The 15,501-nt window shown below is 43.9% G+C and overlaps 2 protein-coding genes across 3 annotated transcripts; one reads left to right on the top strand and one right to left on the bottom strand.

Moving 5' to 3' along the window:
- LOC131558063 (heat shock 70 kDa protein 12A-like) lies at positions 1-6,047 on the bottom strand. The gene is made up of 4 exons (XM_058805631.1): positions 5,766-6,047; positions 4,356-4,580; positions 3,826-3,997; positions 1-2,932 (listed from the first exon to the last, which is right to left on the bottom strand). Exons 1-4 carry the CDS (start codon positions 6,045-6,047, stop codon positions 1,872-1,874), a joined length of 1,740 nt encoding a protein of 579 aa, XP_058661614.1. The 3' UTR covers positions 1-1,871.
- Positions 6,048-6,360: 313 nt separating this feature from the next.
- Positions 6,361-13,520, top strand: LOC131558100 (uncharacterized). Of its 2 annotated transcripts, none has more exons than XM_058805707.1 (7): positions 6,361-6,686; positions 7,982-8,083; positions 8,920-9,009; positions 9,517-9,697; positions 10,319-10,402; positions 10,963-11,040; positions 12,086-13,520. In XM_058805707.1, the coding sequence occupies exons 1-7, from the start codon at positions 6,421-6,423 to the stop codon at positions 12,335-12,337; spliced, it is 1,053 nt and encodes a 350-aa protein (XP_058661690.1). In that variant the 5' UTR covers positions 6,361-6,420; the 3' UTR covers positions 12,338-13,520. The 2 variants fall into 2 exon arrangements, with proteins under 2 accessions (XP_058661690.1, XP_058661691.1); XM_058805708.1 differs by having other exon boundaries at positions 7,982-8,125.
- The last annotated feature ends 1,981 nt before the right edge of the window (positions 13,521-15,501 follow it).

The following is a 15,501-nucleotide window of genomic DNA, read 5'->3' as shown; positions in this document are numbered from 1 at the left end:
TTATTGCACGCTTAAACATTTTAAATTTAACATTTAAAATTTCAAAATCATTTCACTTTTATATATCATACGGCATAGCATATGTGTAGGTTAGTCCTCTGAGTGCTGCTCTCACGATTAACACCATTCAGTACATGGCCAGCAGTGACTCTAACGTGATCATTCAACTAATAAGGATGACAGGGCTGAGTTTTCTTGCACTGTATCCAGCAAACCAAGAATTGGCATTGGTGGAGGCTGGTGTTCAGCAGAGAAACTACATCCTCGGTAAAGGGGAAGAAAGCCAACTCCACAAACCCCAGCCTACTGGAATAAGATCCCATTACCAGATGGAACATCCCTGGGCTCGTCCGACCCTTGCTGCTGGACCAAAGGCAGCAGCTGTGGTATTTCACCTCAGAGACACCTTTGGCTGGCTGGATGTTGCAGCTGGGCACTTGGCACAAGTCCAGGCTTGCAAGGACTCAATGTTACCACTGGTGGAAGGGCTTTAGGCGAGGTGAAGAGGAAAAGGAGACGGATTCTGCCGCAGGGTTTAATCCAGAGTTTTATTCCAGGGTCACAGACATCTGAATCTTGTAACAGCTGCAGCAGAATCCCGACCGCATGGTCTCAGTGTCCTTTTAAGCCTGGGGAAAGGGGGAGGGGAAGGGGTAGGTGAGCCACCAACCAGGTGGGAGTGGGGGAAGACTCAGGGGACAATGACACCTAGACAGGCCAATGACCCCAGGGCTGAGGGGCATCTTTTGAACTGCACCAACCAGACCACGCCCTTGCTGGAATGTTAAGATTGACTGACAGCACTTAGCAAGGGGGGAAGTGGGAGGGGAAGGGAGAAGGTATTGCCACACCTGGGAAACGGCTGGGATAGCTAAAACAGGAAATGGCATCACACTGCAACACCAGCCCACCCCAAACCATCAGTGTGCTATCAGCATCATTCTGGACCCAAACCACACACCAACATCAGGGTTGCTATGAAGAAAGTTCACTGCACCTCAGCCAGACACAGCACGCTCCAGGACTGCATCCTTTTTGTGGACAAATTTAGGCTCATGAAGCCTCCACAGTGCTCAACTTGTGCACAGGTGCTGCAGGCAGGAGGAAAGAGATCAGCTTTAACAGATATAGAAAATATCATGCTCAAATCAGAGATTCAGAGTACCAGGGCTGCACAGAAGCATCAGGCAGCAGCATGTGCACTATTCATATCTGTAATGTTACAACTGACATTTATATCTGCTCAATTGATGAGATTGAACCACCCAATCATTTAATGGAAACAGGACTCCCACGGGTTTTGGACACAAGCCCCTAGACTGGTTCACTCAACTCCTTTGTCTGGGACACTGGAGCTTTAATTACATAGAGTTTATATAAATCATATTCTGAAGAAAACAGAAATCCACTAAATATCACCCCCAGCAGAATTAAACCTGGACTCTGATGTCAGAGAAAGAGAAAATGTAGCTGCAAGAAGACATCAGGCTAAAATAAACATCTATGGGCTGCTTTATGTGGAAGTTAGACACCAGTCCAGAGGCTTTCCATCAAACACAGGTAGGTCACAGATGACTGTATTGATGGTATGGACTATTGTGTTCAGAGACACAAGCTAAAAGGGCATGAGATAAACCAGCAGGAAAACCTGCTGTCAGATACAGAGGAAGAGAAAATAAAGTGTTGTACTGAAAGGGTAAGGAATGGAAGGAGGAATGTGAGGAATGGAAGGAACCAGAGAATCAGACTAGTAGTTTTACTGCGTAAAAAGAAAGTTGAATGATGAACTTACTGGTCCAATTGTCTCCTCTATGGTAAAAGTCATAGAATTGTCAGAATCATAATGGTTGGAAAAGGCATCTAAGATCTGTTCAATATGATGAGTAATTATAAGATAAAAAATCTATTATAACTGTCCGACTTTCTTGGGAAGTAACATCAGTACATGTGGCTTTAAATTCAGTGAGCCCAAACTGAATCTCAATTTTCAGCCTGCGCTTTAACCCCAGCCATGTGGCTGGTGATGGCACTACACAGGAGCCAAGCAGTTCCATCCCTTCCTCATCCACATACTGAGCATTCTGTTTTTTTGTACAATAGAAAGCAAAGGTTACCCCTGTTTGATCTGGTTCAATTGGAAAGAAATCATAGTGCGCAGCTTCGTCTATGTCCACTGACTCCCCAATTTCCACCAGTTTATAGAAGAGATCTGTGCAATAAATAAAGTCACCAGCTTTCGAGACCTTCCGTTTACGGGCATCATGGATAGCCTCATCAAATTTCTTACCTACTCTTAAGCCATATGTCCTACAGCTGATTCTTGAGGTAATGATGTGTGGATTAACTCCAAATAAAACAGCCCCTTTTGCAATGGCTGCCTGGGCCTCCATGGGACAAAGGATATGATACTTGCTGCTAAAGGCCTGCCTCACTGCATCTCGCAGGATAATGCTGCATGCAAAGCCTCCCACAAGTAAAATGTACTGGACTTTGTCCATCTCAGGTCTGCAAAGAATTTCCCTCAAAGCAAAAATTATATTGTTGATACTGTAGTCAAACAAGCTCTTCATTTTCTCATATGTAATCATGATTGTCCCATCACACCACACAGCTCCTGCTGCATTTTTAAAGAATTGGGAAATGTCCTTCTTGAACTCTGCCACTCTGGTCAGGTTGTAGTAGCAGCGTATGTAGACTGCCTCCCTACTAGCAGAGCATTTCTGTAAGCTGAAGTTGTACATCATATTTTGTAATTCAGTAGGGTACTTCTTCACATATTCATCCCATACACCATCATTGAATATTTCCTTGAGGAAATTGGTGAAGTTTTCATCCACTCTGTTGCCTCCCCATCCACCTCCACTTGCCTTATGTAGCTCCTTTAGGGAATGGTTTTCTTGGATCTCGTGTACTGTGATGTCTATGGTGCCACCTACACGTGCAAACATACACACAGAGACAGAGACTCAAATTAATTGTGCTGTTTGCTTTAAAGTGCACGAGTTTCCACGGAATTCAGTCTTATCTTCTGAATTCCCTATTCACAGATGTGCTTTTCTCCTGCTTTCTTTCCTCATCCTTGCCCTTCTGCTATTGCCTGTGCTTCTCTAGATTTCTTAAATTTCTGCACTTTTGTTTAAAAGCCTGGTCTCACGACAGTTATTTCTGGTCTACAGTTATTTCTGATAAGAGCTGAATGCTCCAGCTTGCTCACTGAACAAGCCAATCTCCTGTCTGATCACAAAGCGAGCCTGGCCTCCTCACATAGGTGGTTGACTCTTGAGCAGTGGTGAGAAGACTCTCAGGAACTTGTGGTCCTCTTGATGCCTTTTCGGTATTTGTTCACAAGCACCGGACTGCTCTTGGCAGAAAATTCTCATCACACCAAAAAACCTCAGGAATCTAGAGAAATTACTGCAAAGTGCTTCATCAAATATTCTTAATGATTTACTCTCCAGTGCCTGCTAGCTCTTCTCTTTGGTCACTTGACTGGGCACTAACTACAGTTGCTTCTGGAGAGGAGGCTGTGAGCTTAGGCTACACAAGAGCCGGTGGCTGATGCTGGGACACCGTGCTGGCAGATTTGCTGCGAGGGCAGGGCCTCGTGTTTGACTGTCTGGCCAGTGCTCTTCAGTGTGAGACACAACCCTGTTCTTCCCTCCTATTCTTCTGCTTGCTCACAGGATCTCATTAGGTGAGAAATAACATTTAAAACTTATGACAAGCACAGCAGTGGAGTCCAAGCTCTGGGACCTTCACCTATTGTGAAATAGCCATGCATCACACCCAGCAAAGATGGTACCTGTTGAACAGGGAAAATTTTACCTCCACAGTCAACAACAATATACTGGATCCCAGGGGAGTCTTCAAACTTCTTCTTGTCACTGCTGTCTGCCATAAACCCTTCATGTGGAAGCTGCTTGCACCACAGCGATGCAGCTTCCGGCTCCAAGGCAATGATCAGGTTCCTAGAGAGCATATCAGAGATAATTCCTGCCTAAAATCACAAAAGAGAGGAGTCAGGTCAAGGAAAGGGGGTGAGATTACTGCTGCATGAACACCACCTGCAAGGGAGCCTGTTCTCACCCTAGCAGTTCATGCAAGGGTGGTGGCTCTTGCACTGCTGATCTCTGTGGGGCTCACTTCTACTCGGTGGTGGGGAGAGAGGGCAAAGCTGTTGTACTGCCATTTGGGGACATCCTCTCCCTCACCACCCTCAATGTGAAAGATTTCTCGGCACAATGGGCTGGAATTTGAAATACAGGTTGCTTACATATTGAGGATCTCCTATGGTTCAATTGGGCAAAGGAAGCTCCAAAGGTAATTTGAGGAAATGGGGTAACCCCTGCTTTTACCTCTTTTGCTGCCAGTCTCATGAACTGCTTGGCAGCAGCGCTCCATATGGCCGGGACAGTAATGACCCAGGTGAACTCCTCCTGGTCGTAGACAGTTTGGGAAGAGGCCTCCTTGATGGTGTTCAAAGCATGTTCCTTCATGAAGCGCAGGCTTTCGGAAAAGACTGTCAAGGCAGGAAGGAACTTTCCATTGGTGGCTTTCAGCTTCATGCCAGCTGTGATATTCTACCAAAAAAAAGGCCCAGGGTCATATGGTGCAGTGTCGGTATGGGACCTGTCCCCTTCACACCAACACTGCACTACCTAAGGCACCCAGACACCCCTGTCTCCAAACCAAACTCCCAGCACTGGCTTCACTACTGTGGCTGAGTCCAAGTGGCACAGGTCAGCTACCAAACTGCTTACCCACCACTCCTGTGATTCAGAAGGCAAAATGTCAATGTGGTTGTTAATTCAGCTGTTTCTCCTAGGCCAAATTTTGTAAAGACGCTGTGGATCCTATATCTATAGGATATCCTGAAGAGCCAGCTGGGAGTAATTCTGTAATGAAATTTTTCTTCACCATTTGCTCCTCAGATGCAGAGAAATAGTTCTGAACTAAAACCTCCCTCCAGCCCCTGCTGAAAGTGAATGAGAACCAACCTTGTGACAGACCACATCATTCCCAGCTGTCCTGGGGAGGAAAATCTTCAAAGAGGCCTCCCATCCACCAAAGAGAGGACCTGAGGCTTTTGCTGGGACTGGCCTTGTGCTCTGGCTTATTCTATGCTTGAGAGGCCCTGTGGGACCCAGGAGCCCTAGGGTAGTCTGGTGTTTGGCTGAACAAGCACACACAGATAAAGCTGTGAACTATTCTAAATCAACACAGAGCCTTCAGAGAGAAATTTGATAAAGCCACTGCAGGCTTCAAGGACAGCTGGACATCCTTACATTAGCTTCAGCGTAACATTTCAAGGGAGGGAGAGACAAGCTAGGGGGAGCTGTATAACATGGGATGAGATTTTAGGCAATCCCAAAACTGCCGATCTCCTTTGAATTACTGGAAATTTCGCTTGATCCATGTTTCTTGTTGAGGACTAAGGTAGGGAGTCCCCAGAGGGAGACCAGTTTCTCTGTCAAGCTTGGGAACAGGGCAGCTTTTTATTAGGAACAGGTATTTGCCTTCACCCATGTATGCAGTCACGTTTTATCGTCTTTAGACAAAAAACATCATAAAGGAAAGGCCTGGGAAGCTTCTGACAATTAAAAAAAAAAAAAACAAACTTCTTCTTTTGTTCATCAAAATACTCTCTGACTTGCATTCATTTTCATCAACCAGACTTTCTCAGTCTACTTCATGGATTCTCTAACCCCCACCCCTCAAACAAATGAATAGCCCCAACCCCCATTAGTAGTAGCTCTTCCACCTACCGTGTTGTACAGCTGCATCTTGAAGTTCTGGAAGAAGTACCAGCTGTCAGCTTGGCTGGAGGGCAGGCTCTTGTACTTCATCACAGCATCATAACCAAAATATTTGAACTCCTGCTTCTGGTTGAACAAGATGCTGGTAGGTGTCTTTGGGGTCTTTAACCCATGCTCTGCTCCCCAGTAAACCTGGCGGATTTGGTCTGTACCCGAAGCAAGAGAAAAGCAGTACCCGCTGTAGGATGTGCCAAAATCTATAGCAACAACAAACACTGACTGGCTGGCCATGGCCGCTGCAGCGCAGAGGTGTGCAGCTCTGGGAGCACAGAGGCATGAACAGGGACTGGACTGAAATGAAACTGAAAGGTCTGATATTGCAGAGAGAAGGGCAATCTCCCCTGATTTTATTGGCTGGACAGATGTGACTCTAGACATCCTGTAAATTGTACGTTTTCCTGTAAACCAGGAAGAAAAGAAAAAAAAAAAAAAAAAGGCAGGGCTTTTTATAGCGGCAAAGTGCCTTTTTTAGGGAACTGTCTTATCAGGAGCTTTCTGCACTCCCAGCAGCATCAACAGTCCTCAGTGCTGCCCACACATTTCCACAAACACTTTTTTCTTCTGCATAAACAGATGAAAGGTTTCTGGCTCCAGCAAAAGAAAAATGTGGCCTAAAGGCAATTGTTTTGGTTACAGAACAGCAGAAGTGCCGGATACACCTGATATTTCTGGCTCCAGCAAAGAAGATGTGTGGTGTACACCCAGTGATTCTGGCTCCAGCAGAGAAGTGTGGTGTACACCCAACATTTCTGGCTCCAGAGGAACAGAATCATGGCATCCACACAAAGTTTCTGGCAACAGAGGAAGAGAGGTATTGGAAAGACAGTGTGAGGATACTGATCCCAGAAAGACAACTGCAGAAGGCAGCAGGTAGGTTACACGAGGAGATATCTCTGGATAATCTTATTTAATCTTCCTAGGTCTGAGTATTTCTACAAATTTTCTTGGAGGGTTGAATGAGGGTTGCTGAATTGCAAACATTTTCTGACTGTGAAATATTCAGTAAGAGCTCTGTTTTCTACTTTCTAACTTTTCTAGCCATCACAGAGATCGTTACTGTCCCCAAATTCTGCTCAAGTTCAACTCAAAAGTGGGAGGCAGATCTTAAATTGGTGCAAGAGGAACAGAAACTAGAAATATCAGTATAAAGAGTGTGACAAGATCTGGGAGTTCATGGCTCTGACTCTGAGCTCATCAATTTTGCAGGGAAAGGTGGACTAAAATGTAAATTTTTTATTGGATTGTTTAGCTTAAAGAAAAAGCTTGTGTCTTTAGTGAAAGACTGAAAGCGAAGTGATTTAACTGGAAAGGAATAAATCCAAGTAAACAAAACCAAAATGTGCTTCAGTGGGAAGGAGTAATACTGAGAGGGGCAGCAGGTTTTTTGGCATAAACCAAAGGTAAAGCCTCATGCTAAGGCTTGCTCTGGCATCTGGTTGTGTGGATGAGCTTGCTCTCTGTTCTACCTAGATCCAGGCTGCAAGACCACCTTAATCTGGGACTGTTTCTCTAATAATAGTTGATATTTGGGATCCTCCTGAGGAAACAGGACACAGCAGTTGTATAAATTAAAAAAAAATACCTTGAGAACACAGAGCTTTGTACTCCTCTGTTAAAAAAAAAACCCATACATTTCAAAGTTGTTTTTAGCAGAACAATCACCTGCATTTGCTGTTCCTCCACTCTCTGCAGGTCTGGGTTGAGTTTGTTTTTCAGGAGCTGTCCTTGTATCTTGCCCACTTTATCCAGACCTAATGATTAGTCAAACCCTCTTGGTTTTGGCATACCTTGAGTGTGGGAAACAGTTAAAGTAAGATTTCTAGAAAGCCTTAAACGCAGGCCTTAGAAACAGGAAGAACAGAAAACTTAGAGCTAGCTGCAGCTGCAAATTCTGAAAGTAGAAAAGGTTACAATAGTTTAGGCTTGGCTAAGACAGACAGCCTGTGGAGTCCTCTGAGATGTATCAGGCATTATCTGGGAGAGTGCTGACTCACTTGTGCCACATCTGCACCCGTGTGCCCTTTGTCCTGTCTCGGATCCGTTTGCTGGCATGGATGTAGCCATGAAGCCTCTGCTCACAGGACTGGCAATTATAAAGTACTTTTTTTGAGGATGTGTTCTTACCCCACTTCATTATAAGAATTCCCTTTTCTTTTTTTCCTCAGACATATATCTGGCACCTCACAGCAGCTATCAGCCTATGGAGACCAGGCTTCTACCATGAAGGAAATGTTTGAAATGATCAAAGAGATGGACAAGAACATAAAGTAAATATTTGAAATCATGAAAAAGTTGAAGAATAACATAATGTGAGAGTCCAGTGACCAAAAATGACACTGTTGAGTGTGGCCTCTGACAATGAACTGTAGCTGGTGCACACTAGGGCGGGTGGGACAGAAAATGAGCCAGACACAGGGAGGGCTCTGCAAAACAAATTTTGCCCAGGCTATACTGGGAACCCAGAGCCAATTTACAGAAGCTGTTGGATTTGCACCATGTAATGTGCAAATCTTACACTTTGGGTATTTCATTTGAACGGTTGGTATTGACTCACAGAGTCACATACCATGCACCTGGCAAAGAACAGCCTTGACAAGTTTTGGCCTCTAAATTTCTTTTCCCTATGGGCTGATCAGAAATTGGAGGGGAGAAGTTTAGTTGTGCATTTTTTAAGACTTTATTGCATACTTTCCCACTGATTGCAATGTGGTTTATTGTTTCTTTCATTCCCTTATGGATGGATGGACAATGAGAACAGAAATTTGTCTGGCACTGTTGGTACTCTATGTCACCTTCTGAATAGTCACAATAAATATTGTGATTCTTTACATTAATAATCAGTGTAAGAGGGGAAAATCAGTATGATCCTCACAACCACACCTCTATTTCTTCTGATGTAAACAGCTTCCCACTTGATTTGAGCATAAATTCTGGGTGGGAGCTTTTAGGGGAGGTGTTCAGCTCCCCTGGAGTTTTACTGGATGCTCTTGCACTTTCCCATCTCAGAGCTTTTTTCCTTGAACTTAGATTATTCAACAGGGGCCTGTCCACTGTTGTGCCAGCGTCCAAGTACATATAAAGAGATTTCCCAAATCTGTTTCAGAGCACTTCCTGAAAAGGTAATTCAAATACTGCATGAGGAGAATGAAGAAATTGAGATGCTGAAAGACAAGAACAAAATGCTAGAGGGAAGGTAAGGCATTTATTCATATTTCAGACATAGTGTGTGTCTCTACACTGAAAAGCCACATGCTTCTTGCTTCCTCCAGTCCTTGGGGACTCTATTTCTGACCAGACATCCCAGACACCTTCTCTCCAGACTTTCAACCTGCCGGCATCTCTTTGTAACTGACTCTGGGAGATGGCTTGGGTTGTTCTGCAAAGGGAAGACATTCTGCAAAGGGAAAAAGACATTCTGCAAAGGGAAGAAGACAGTTGGGGTAACCAGTTAAATAAAGAGTAAAAGAAACCAGTCTACAATGACATAGTCAAGATGGCATTCTGATCAGGTCCTACAATGATCATGCAAAACTGAGCTGAGAAAGCACTACATTCCACAAAAAAGCTGCTTGCCCGCTATATAATATAAATGAGAAGCGCATTGTAGAAAACATTAAACAGTTTCATAAGTACAATATTTACATTTGCTCATTATTTCATCGTGACTTAGATATGTTTTTTAATATCCTCCTTGACCTAGAATCCAAAAGCTGTTGGCTAAAGCGATGGCCATGCACCAGCACTCTGAGGACATCAATGACCCCTTGCGTTTGTCTGCTGTGCTGGAGAGATACGAGATGCTCCGGCTGCAGGAATGGGAGAAAGTCAGGTGCTCCATGCCCCACCGCTGGACCTATGAAGAAGGCAGTGAGGCCATCAGGGTTTGTTCAAGTCCATTTTCTCCATCTGATCCTTATCACATCAATTATGGTGCAGCCATATAGCAGCCTTTGAGTATTTGTATTTCTGTACCAGACAGGGTTGGGGCCTAAGTTTGGGTCTCTGATTTTCCAGCCCAGCAGGGCCTATGGAATGCTGTAGAGATCAAAGTGACAGTGACCTTCTTCCTCCTGTCTTTCAGAAGGGCACACTCAAATACTAGTCCCATCTCTCACAGGTGTTAAGCACAAGTGGGAAAACAATCCACTTTCCTTATGTTAGTGCTTGAACTGATAGCTGGGAGACCTCATTTTGATGTCTGACTCACTGCTGTGATGCTGGAGAGATCTAAAGGAAAACACCAAAGTGGTATTACCTTAAAGGACAAGACTGAGAGGAGGCCATCATTAGCATTGACTGTGATGATAAGGCCCCACAGATGCTGAAGAATGGGCTCCAACATGCAAGCAGCTCGATGAAACAGTTTGTTGTTGTTATTGAAGACATGTTTCAATCAATTAGCAGCCCTACAATTTAATGCAGATGTTTTCTCAGCTTTGCACACTACACCTGTGGTTTCAATGTGATTGATGCTGCAATCAGTTGTTGTTTCTGCACTGCAGAAGGTGTTTGATGCCTGTGAAAAAGATATACAACAGAGAAGAGAGGACATACTTAAAGTTCTTAACATTCCAGCTTCGAATAAGGTAAAAATACTTTTGACCAAGGTATTTTATGTTTCTGTAAAAGGCCTGTAAAAGCACCTTTTATGGCCTGTAAAAGGGCCATTGGCACCCGCCATTTCATTTAGAACTTTGTATCTGCTAAGGACACTGCTCAAAATATGTCAGCAGTGATACTGAGGATAACTTCTGAGCTGAGAGGTCTGGGGCCAAGCTCTAGCAATCCTAGGTATGAGAGCAGCACTGGATAAAAAACAGGTCTTTCTCTCTAAGAGTTTAGCTATTCCATGGAGAAGCAGGGAGCTGGACTTGAGGATCCTTGTGGGAGCCTTCCAAAATTAAATTATTCTGTGTCCCATGACACACAGCCATACACTGCATATCTGAATTGGCCAGCTGAATTAAACACATATATGGGTGCAGAAAGCATTTTCCAGCCCTGTGCTGCTTTTATGAGACCTTCCTCCAAAGCCTGAAATGAGTGACTTCTCCATTACTGATTGATCCAGTATGAGAAACAAAAATTTCCAGTGTTTGCCTTACCACATGCTAACAGCCTGCTTTGTGCTATGATTGTTCTGTAGGTGATGATGCAAGATGTAATGAAGCTGCTCAGGCAACACTATCACCAAAACTCGATGGTTTATGACCAGATTATTCAAGTGAGTAAAGATACAGCCCAGGAGCTGGGCAATGGTTCAATTGTCTGTGCAGCTTGTTATTTAAAACATGAGAGGTCTCCCTTCTGCATGAGGTTGTTTTCCACTTGAGGCCAGGTCCTTCCAGCGCATATACTCCCAAAACATTCTCAAGTACATGTAACTAAGAGAAGTACAGCAGGACAGGCAGGGTCATGCCCCTACCAACAAAGGCACAGCCCTACTGGACCCAAGCAAGGAGCAAGGAGCAAAGGGCCAGTGGTGGTGATCAGAGTAAGCCACAAACCAGTGACCACTGGGCAAGCTCAGTCAGGTCAAGACCAAGCTGTGAAGTTGGTCTCTGGGTCAGGACCAGCCAGACTGGGCAGAGGCATCCCAAACCACAGCTCAGTCAAGCACCCAGCCACCACTCAGCTCCTGGGTCAATTGCTGGCCAGTCTGTGGGTGAAGATGAGGCTTCTCATAACTCCTTCTCACACCACCCTTTCTGCCAGCTTGGCTGTTATTGCATCAGTTGAATACAAGGTCATATGGTCGTGCTAAATCTGAGCTGACCTTGAACACAAGCAGCCAAACCCCTGGGAAGGCCGAGGAAAGTGTGCAGAGGTTGTGGATGTGCACAGAGCCCTGACACCTGCTATCCACATGGACAAGTCTCTAGTGGGCTTTTTTTGGTGGAAGATGTGACATATATATCACAGATATATGAAACTTCCAAAGAGGAGCTTCTTCCTTTTGCAGCTTGCTGGGGTTTTCCAAGAGCTTGATCTTACCAAACTCCTTGCAGATCTCTCTATGAGGAAATAGAGACAGGGGCTGGACACTGGCACAATCCAGAAGTCAGGACTTGGTAAATAAAAGAACTTTTAAAGTGACCCGGGGTCTCCTGCATGTCCCACTCAAACAGCACCAGCAGCTTTGACCAGTGAAGTTCTTGAGTGCTTAGTTCCTGTGGAGCAGCTGCACAGAATGAGGGCAGGGAGGCAATGTAACAATACATCAGCATAATATTACAAAGCTTTGAAAATTGTTCTTATTTGATTTTCAGGAAGCTGCCATTCACATAAGAACTGAAAATCAAACACAGTTCCTGCTGCAGTGCTGCCAAATTTATTGTTTGCTGCTTCTCCAGGATCCACCAGTTAAAGCTGAGTGGAGGATAAGGAGCAAACATCTAGAGCATGTGGACAAGAAAGATGCAGTGCACTGGGAAAATGAATCACTTCTGTGGCCCATAATGAAACGTGGGGAAGAAATTATTGTGAAAGGTGTAGTCTGGGACCAAAGGAAAATGACTTGAGAGTCAGGCTAATTACTTACTTAGCCATAAGAAGATGAAAGAGCTGCCATGTAGTACGCTGCTTTTCTTTCCTCCATGAATTGCCTACTTTTCAGAGCTAGTAAGTTAGACATCCCCCACTTGGGACACCTAGGATAAATCATCATTAACAAACCTGTATTAAAAATTGAAGCTATTCCAATTGTCTCCTCACAAAGGCCACCTGTCTGTTAGCATTCCCCTGCTTCCTCACATCTTTACAATTTACCTCTCCCAAAGTCCTTCAGCTACACATGTGCCACAGCTCTGGATGGAAGAAATCCAGAAGTTGTATTCCGTGGCATAATGGAAATGCAATGAGGCAAATGCAGGTTTATGTGATTTGGTGTGACACAGTATTCTGTGAGCAACTTGAGAATTACCAAATAAAAAAGACTTTAGATTCTGCTGTGTGCCTGCTGTTAGAGTGCATGGAATAGAAGCCTGAGTCCCTCAGAGAGAGAAAGGAATATAGGAATTGAATTGGAACCTTTAGAGAAACTAAAATATATTAAACCACACAGACATGAAGTAGGAGTGTAAGTTTTAATTTTAAGTAAGGAGAAATATATCTTAAGTGCCTTAAGAAACTGTATTAGCTAGTAAAAAACCATAAAGCCTAGTTTAAAGTTCAGTAGTGTTACTTTTCACAAAACTAACTTAGCACCAGACATAACAAAACCATAGCAGAACATTGCTTACATTATTAAATAGAACAGATAAAACTGTTTGTGTGAACAGATAGAACTGTATGTGTAGATTCTGTGTAAAAACTAGCACTACTTTCACACAATAGAATTAAGCTTGGATAGGTGTAGAAAGAATGTTTTAGAATCGTGTTTTTAGCCGATTAGATTATTTATGAATAAATTTCCCCTATATTGGGATAAAAAAGGTGCTAATTGCTTCTACTAACTACTACTTCTTCTACTGCTTCTACTCAAAACATCAAGACTCCATACCAGAAAGCTTTTAGCACAAACTTTAATACTATAAACTCTTCACCTTCAGAACTGATGTATTCATACAATAAACAACTTTACAACAACAAACTCCTATTTCTTTGAAGACCCAATACCCACTCAAGACTGAACACCTGCCAAGTCCTTTTCTCCAGTTTTTCTTTCTAATCCATCAGTTTCCTTGGCTGCACAAACTCCCTGGGATTTTCTCAATGGGCCCCCAGAAAGAAAGGCAAATTTTTGTGCAGCTCTCTCCAAGCAAATGGCTCTGCTTCTCTCAGGAATTAATTATTTCCCAAGCATATTGCAGGTCACTGACAACATGAGCTGGGATACAGGTGCGTTTCCAATTTTTACAGGTGTATTTCCAATATTTCCTTTATTGGAAATATCTGTTATGGAATAGAACAGGTGAAGTAAAATTACATATGTACCATATTTCCTACAATTTTCACAAAAAGAAAGAACTACCATTGTTGGTTTTTCATGCTTTTTAAAATGTTGCAGACTCAGATGAGCAGTGCAATAATATTTCATTTTTCCAGGCCATAGAAGGTGAATGAGAGGTAAGTTGTACAGCCAAGTAGAAGTTTCAGCATGACCCTGAGCCAAATGCCATGTGATTATACAGGTATAACACTACACATATGGCAAGCTGCCATGCTCTCTTTGTTACCTGCTTAGAAAATTTTTAGCCTATTTTTTTGGTAGGTCCCTAAAACTGTCTGGATCCTATGCTGTGCATCAGTTTTATCTCTGAAGCTCATCACTTCTGCATCTCCTCTGGTGTGTCCTCTCCTTTGATTTTTCTCTCCTTAACATCATTTTTGGTAGGCTAAAATACTCATCTTGCAAGGCCTTATATTTCAAAGACTGATTTAAAAGTCTTCAGAAGGCTAAAAGGCCTAGGGTTCAATAGTCCTGAAAAAGAGAACAAACTGCTAAAATCAGAGGATTTTTAACCTCTCACTACAAACCAGGTGCTTCTGCCACTGTTGACACATTTCACAGAGAAAAGCAAGGCACAATTCTTCCCAAGGATATTCTGGGATTCACATTCCCTGAACCTCAGAGAAAGGGAAGACAATTCTTATCTCACTTGCTGTGCCTGTGTTTGTGCCACAGTAGAATGCAATATGGAGATTGTTCACCCAGAGTGATGGGGTTTTGTTTCCTTGGCCTATCAGGGCCAAGCGTGTGTGTGTGTCAGTCATGAGATACTGTGCAGTTGAGTGCTTGGCAGATTCAGTTTAGATGGAATGTAATATAGTATAGAATAATACAGTGTAACAAAGTAATTATTTAGCTTTCTGATATCCATGGAGTCCTCCTCATCATTCCTTCCTTCATTGCGGGTGCCCTGCTTTTCCAGTAATATTTTACAGGAAATTGGTGCAAGATGGTCTCCTCTGGTCTGACTTCCATGCTGTGGGGATCCCAGCAGATTCAGGAGACACACATAGGGAATCTGCCTCTGGCAGGCCTGAAAGTTTTCCAGCACACTGGGACAAGGAGCCCTTTGTAGAGACCCCTACACTCAGGGAGATCTCTTTGCTGCTGCTTACCCCACATTTACCCCTCTCCCAGCCACAAGGAGGGAAGCAGGGGCCCAGGCCCTTCCTGGAACAAATATTCGACTTCTCTTACACACCTCAGAGAAGAAACCATGAAGAAAACTGAGCTACAGCTTCTGTCTTACAGGAAGAGCAAAACAGTCAGAAAAAGGAAGAGAGAGGACAATCTTGATGTTCAAACCCTTCCTTTCTCGCAACACCATGACTCATGCCCCCCAGTCAGCCTCCCACAGAGACTGAACATGGGAAGGTGGAAGCCTGCAGAGGGGAGGGAGCTTCACCTTCACCCGTAGGAATGTCTGAGCAGGCCTGGAATTCTTCACCTGGACAAAAGAGGACTTCAGGGATCACAGGTGGAAGAGAGGGTGGGTGCCAGCTACACATACACTCTTCAGCTTCAGTTGCAAGAACTAGGCTGATGGAAGCAAAACAAACAGGAGGATGCAGAAGAAGCAGAGAGTGGAGGTACTGCCTGAAGGAATCGTGGCTGCACAAAGAGCACTAAGGTTGGTGGGGTGTCTGGAAGCCACCTCCACAGGGGTCCTTGCAGGCTGGAAACAGGATACTGGCTAGGTGGCCCTCTAGTCTGGAACCACTGGAGCTGCTCTTA

Source organism: Ammospiza caudacuta, chromosome 5 (genome assembly GCF_027887145.1).
Source record: "Ammospiza caudacuta isolate bAmmCau1 chromosome 5, bAmmCau1.pri, whole genome shotgun sequence".
Taxonomy (NCBI): Eukaryota; Metazoa; Chordata; class Aves; order Passeriformes; family Passerellidae; genus Ammospiza; species Ammospiza caudacuta.
The sequence above is the reverse complement of the archived record's forward strand: the minus strand, read 5'-3'. Positions and strand labels throughout refer to the sequence as shown.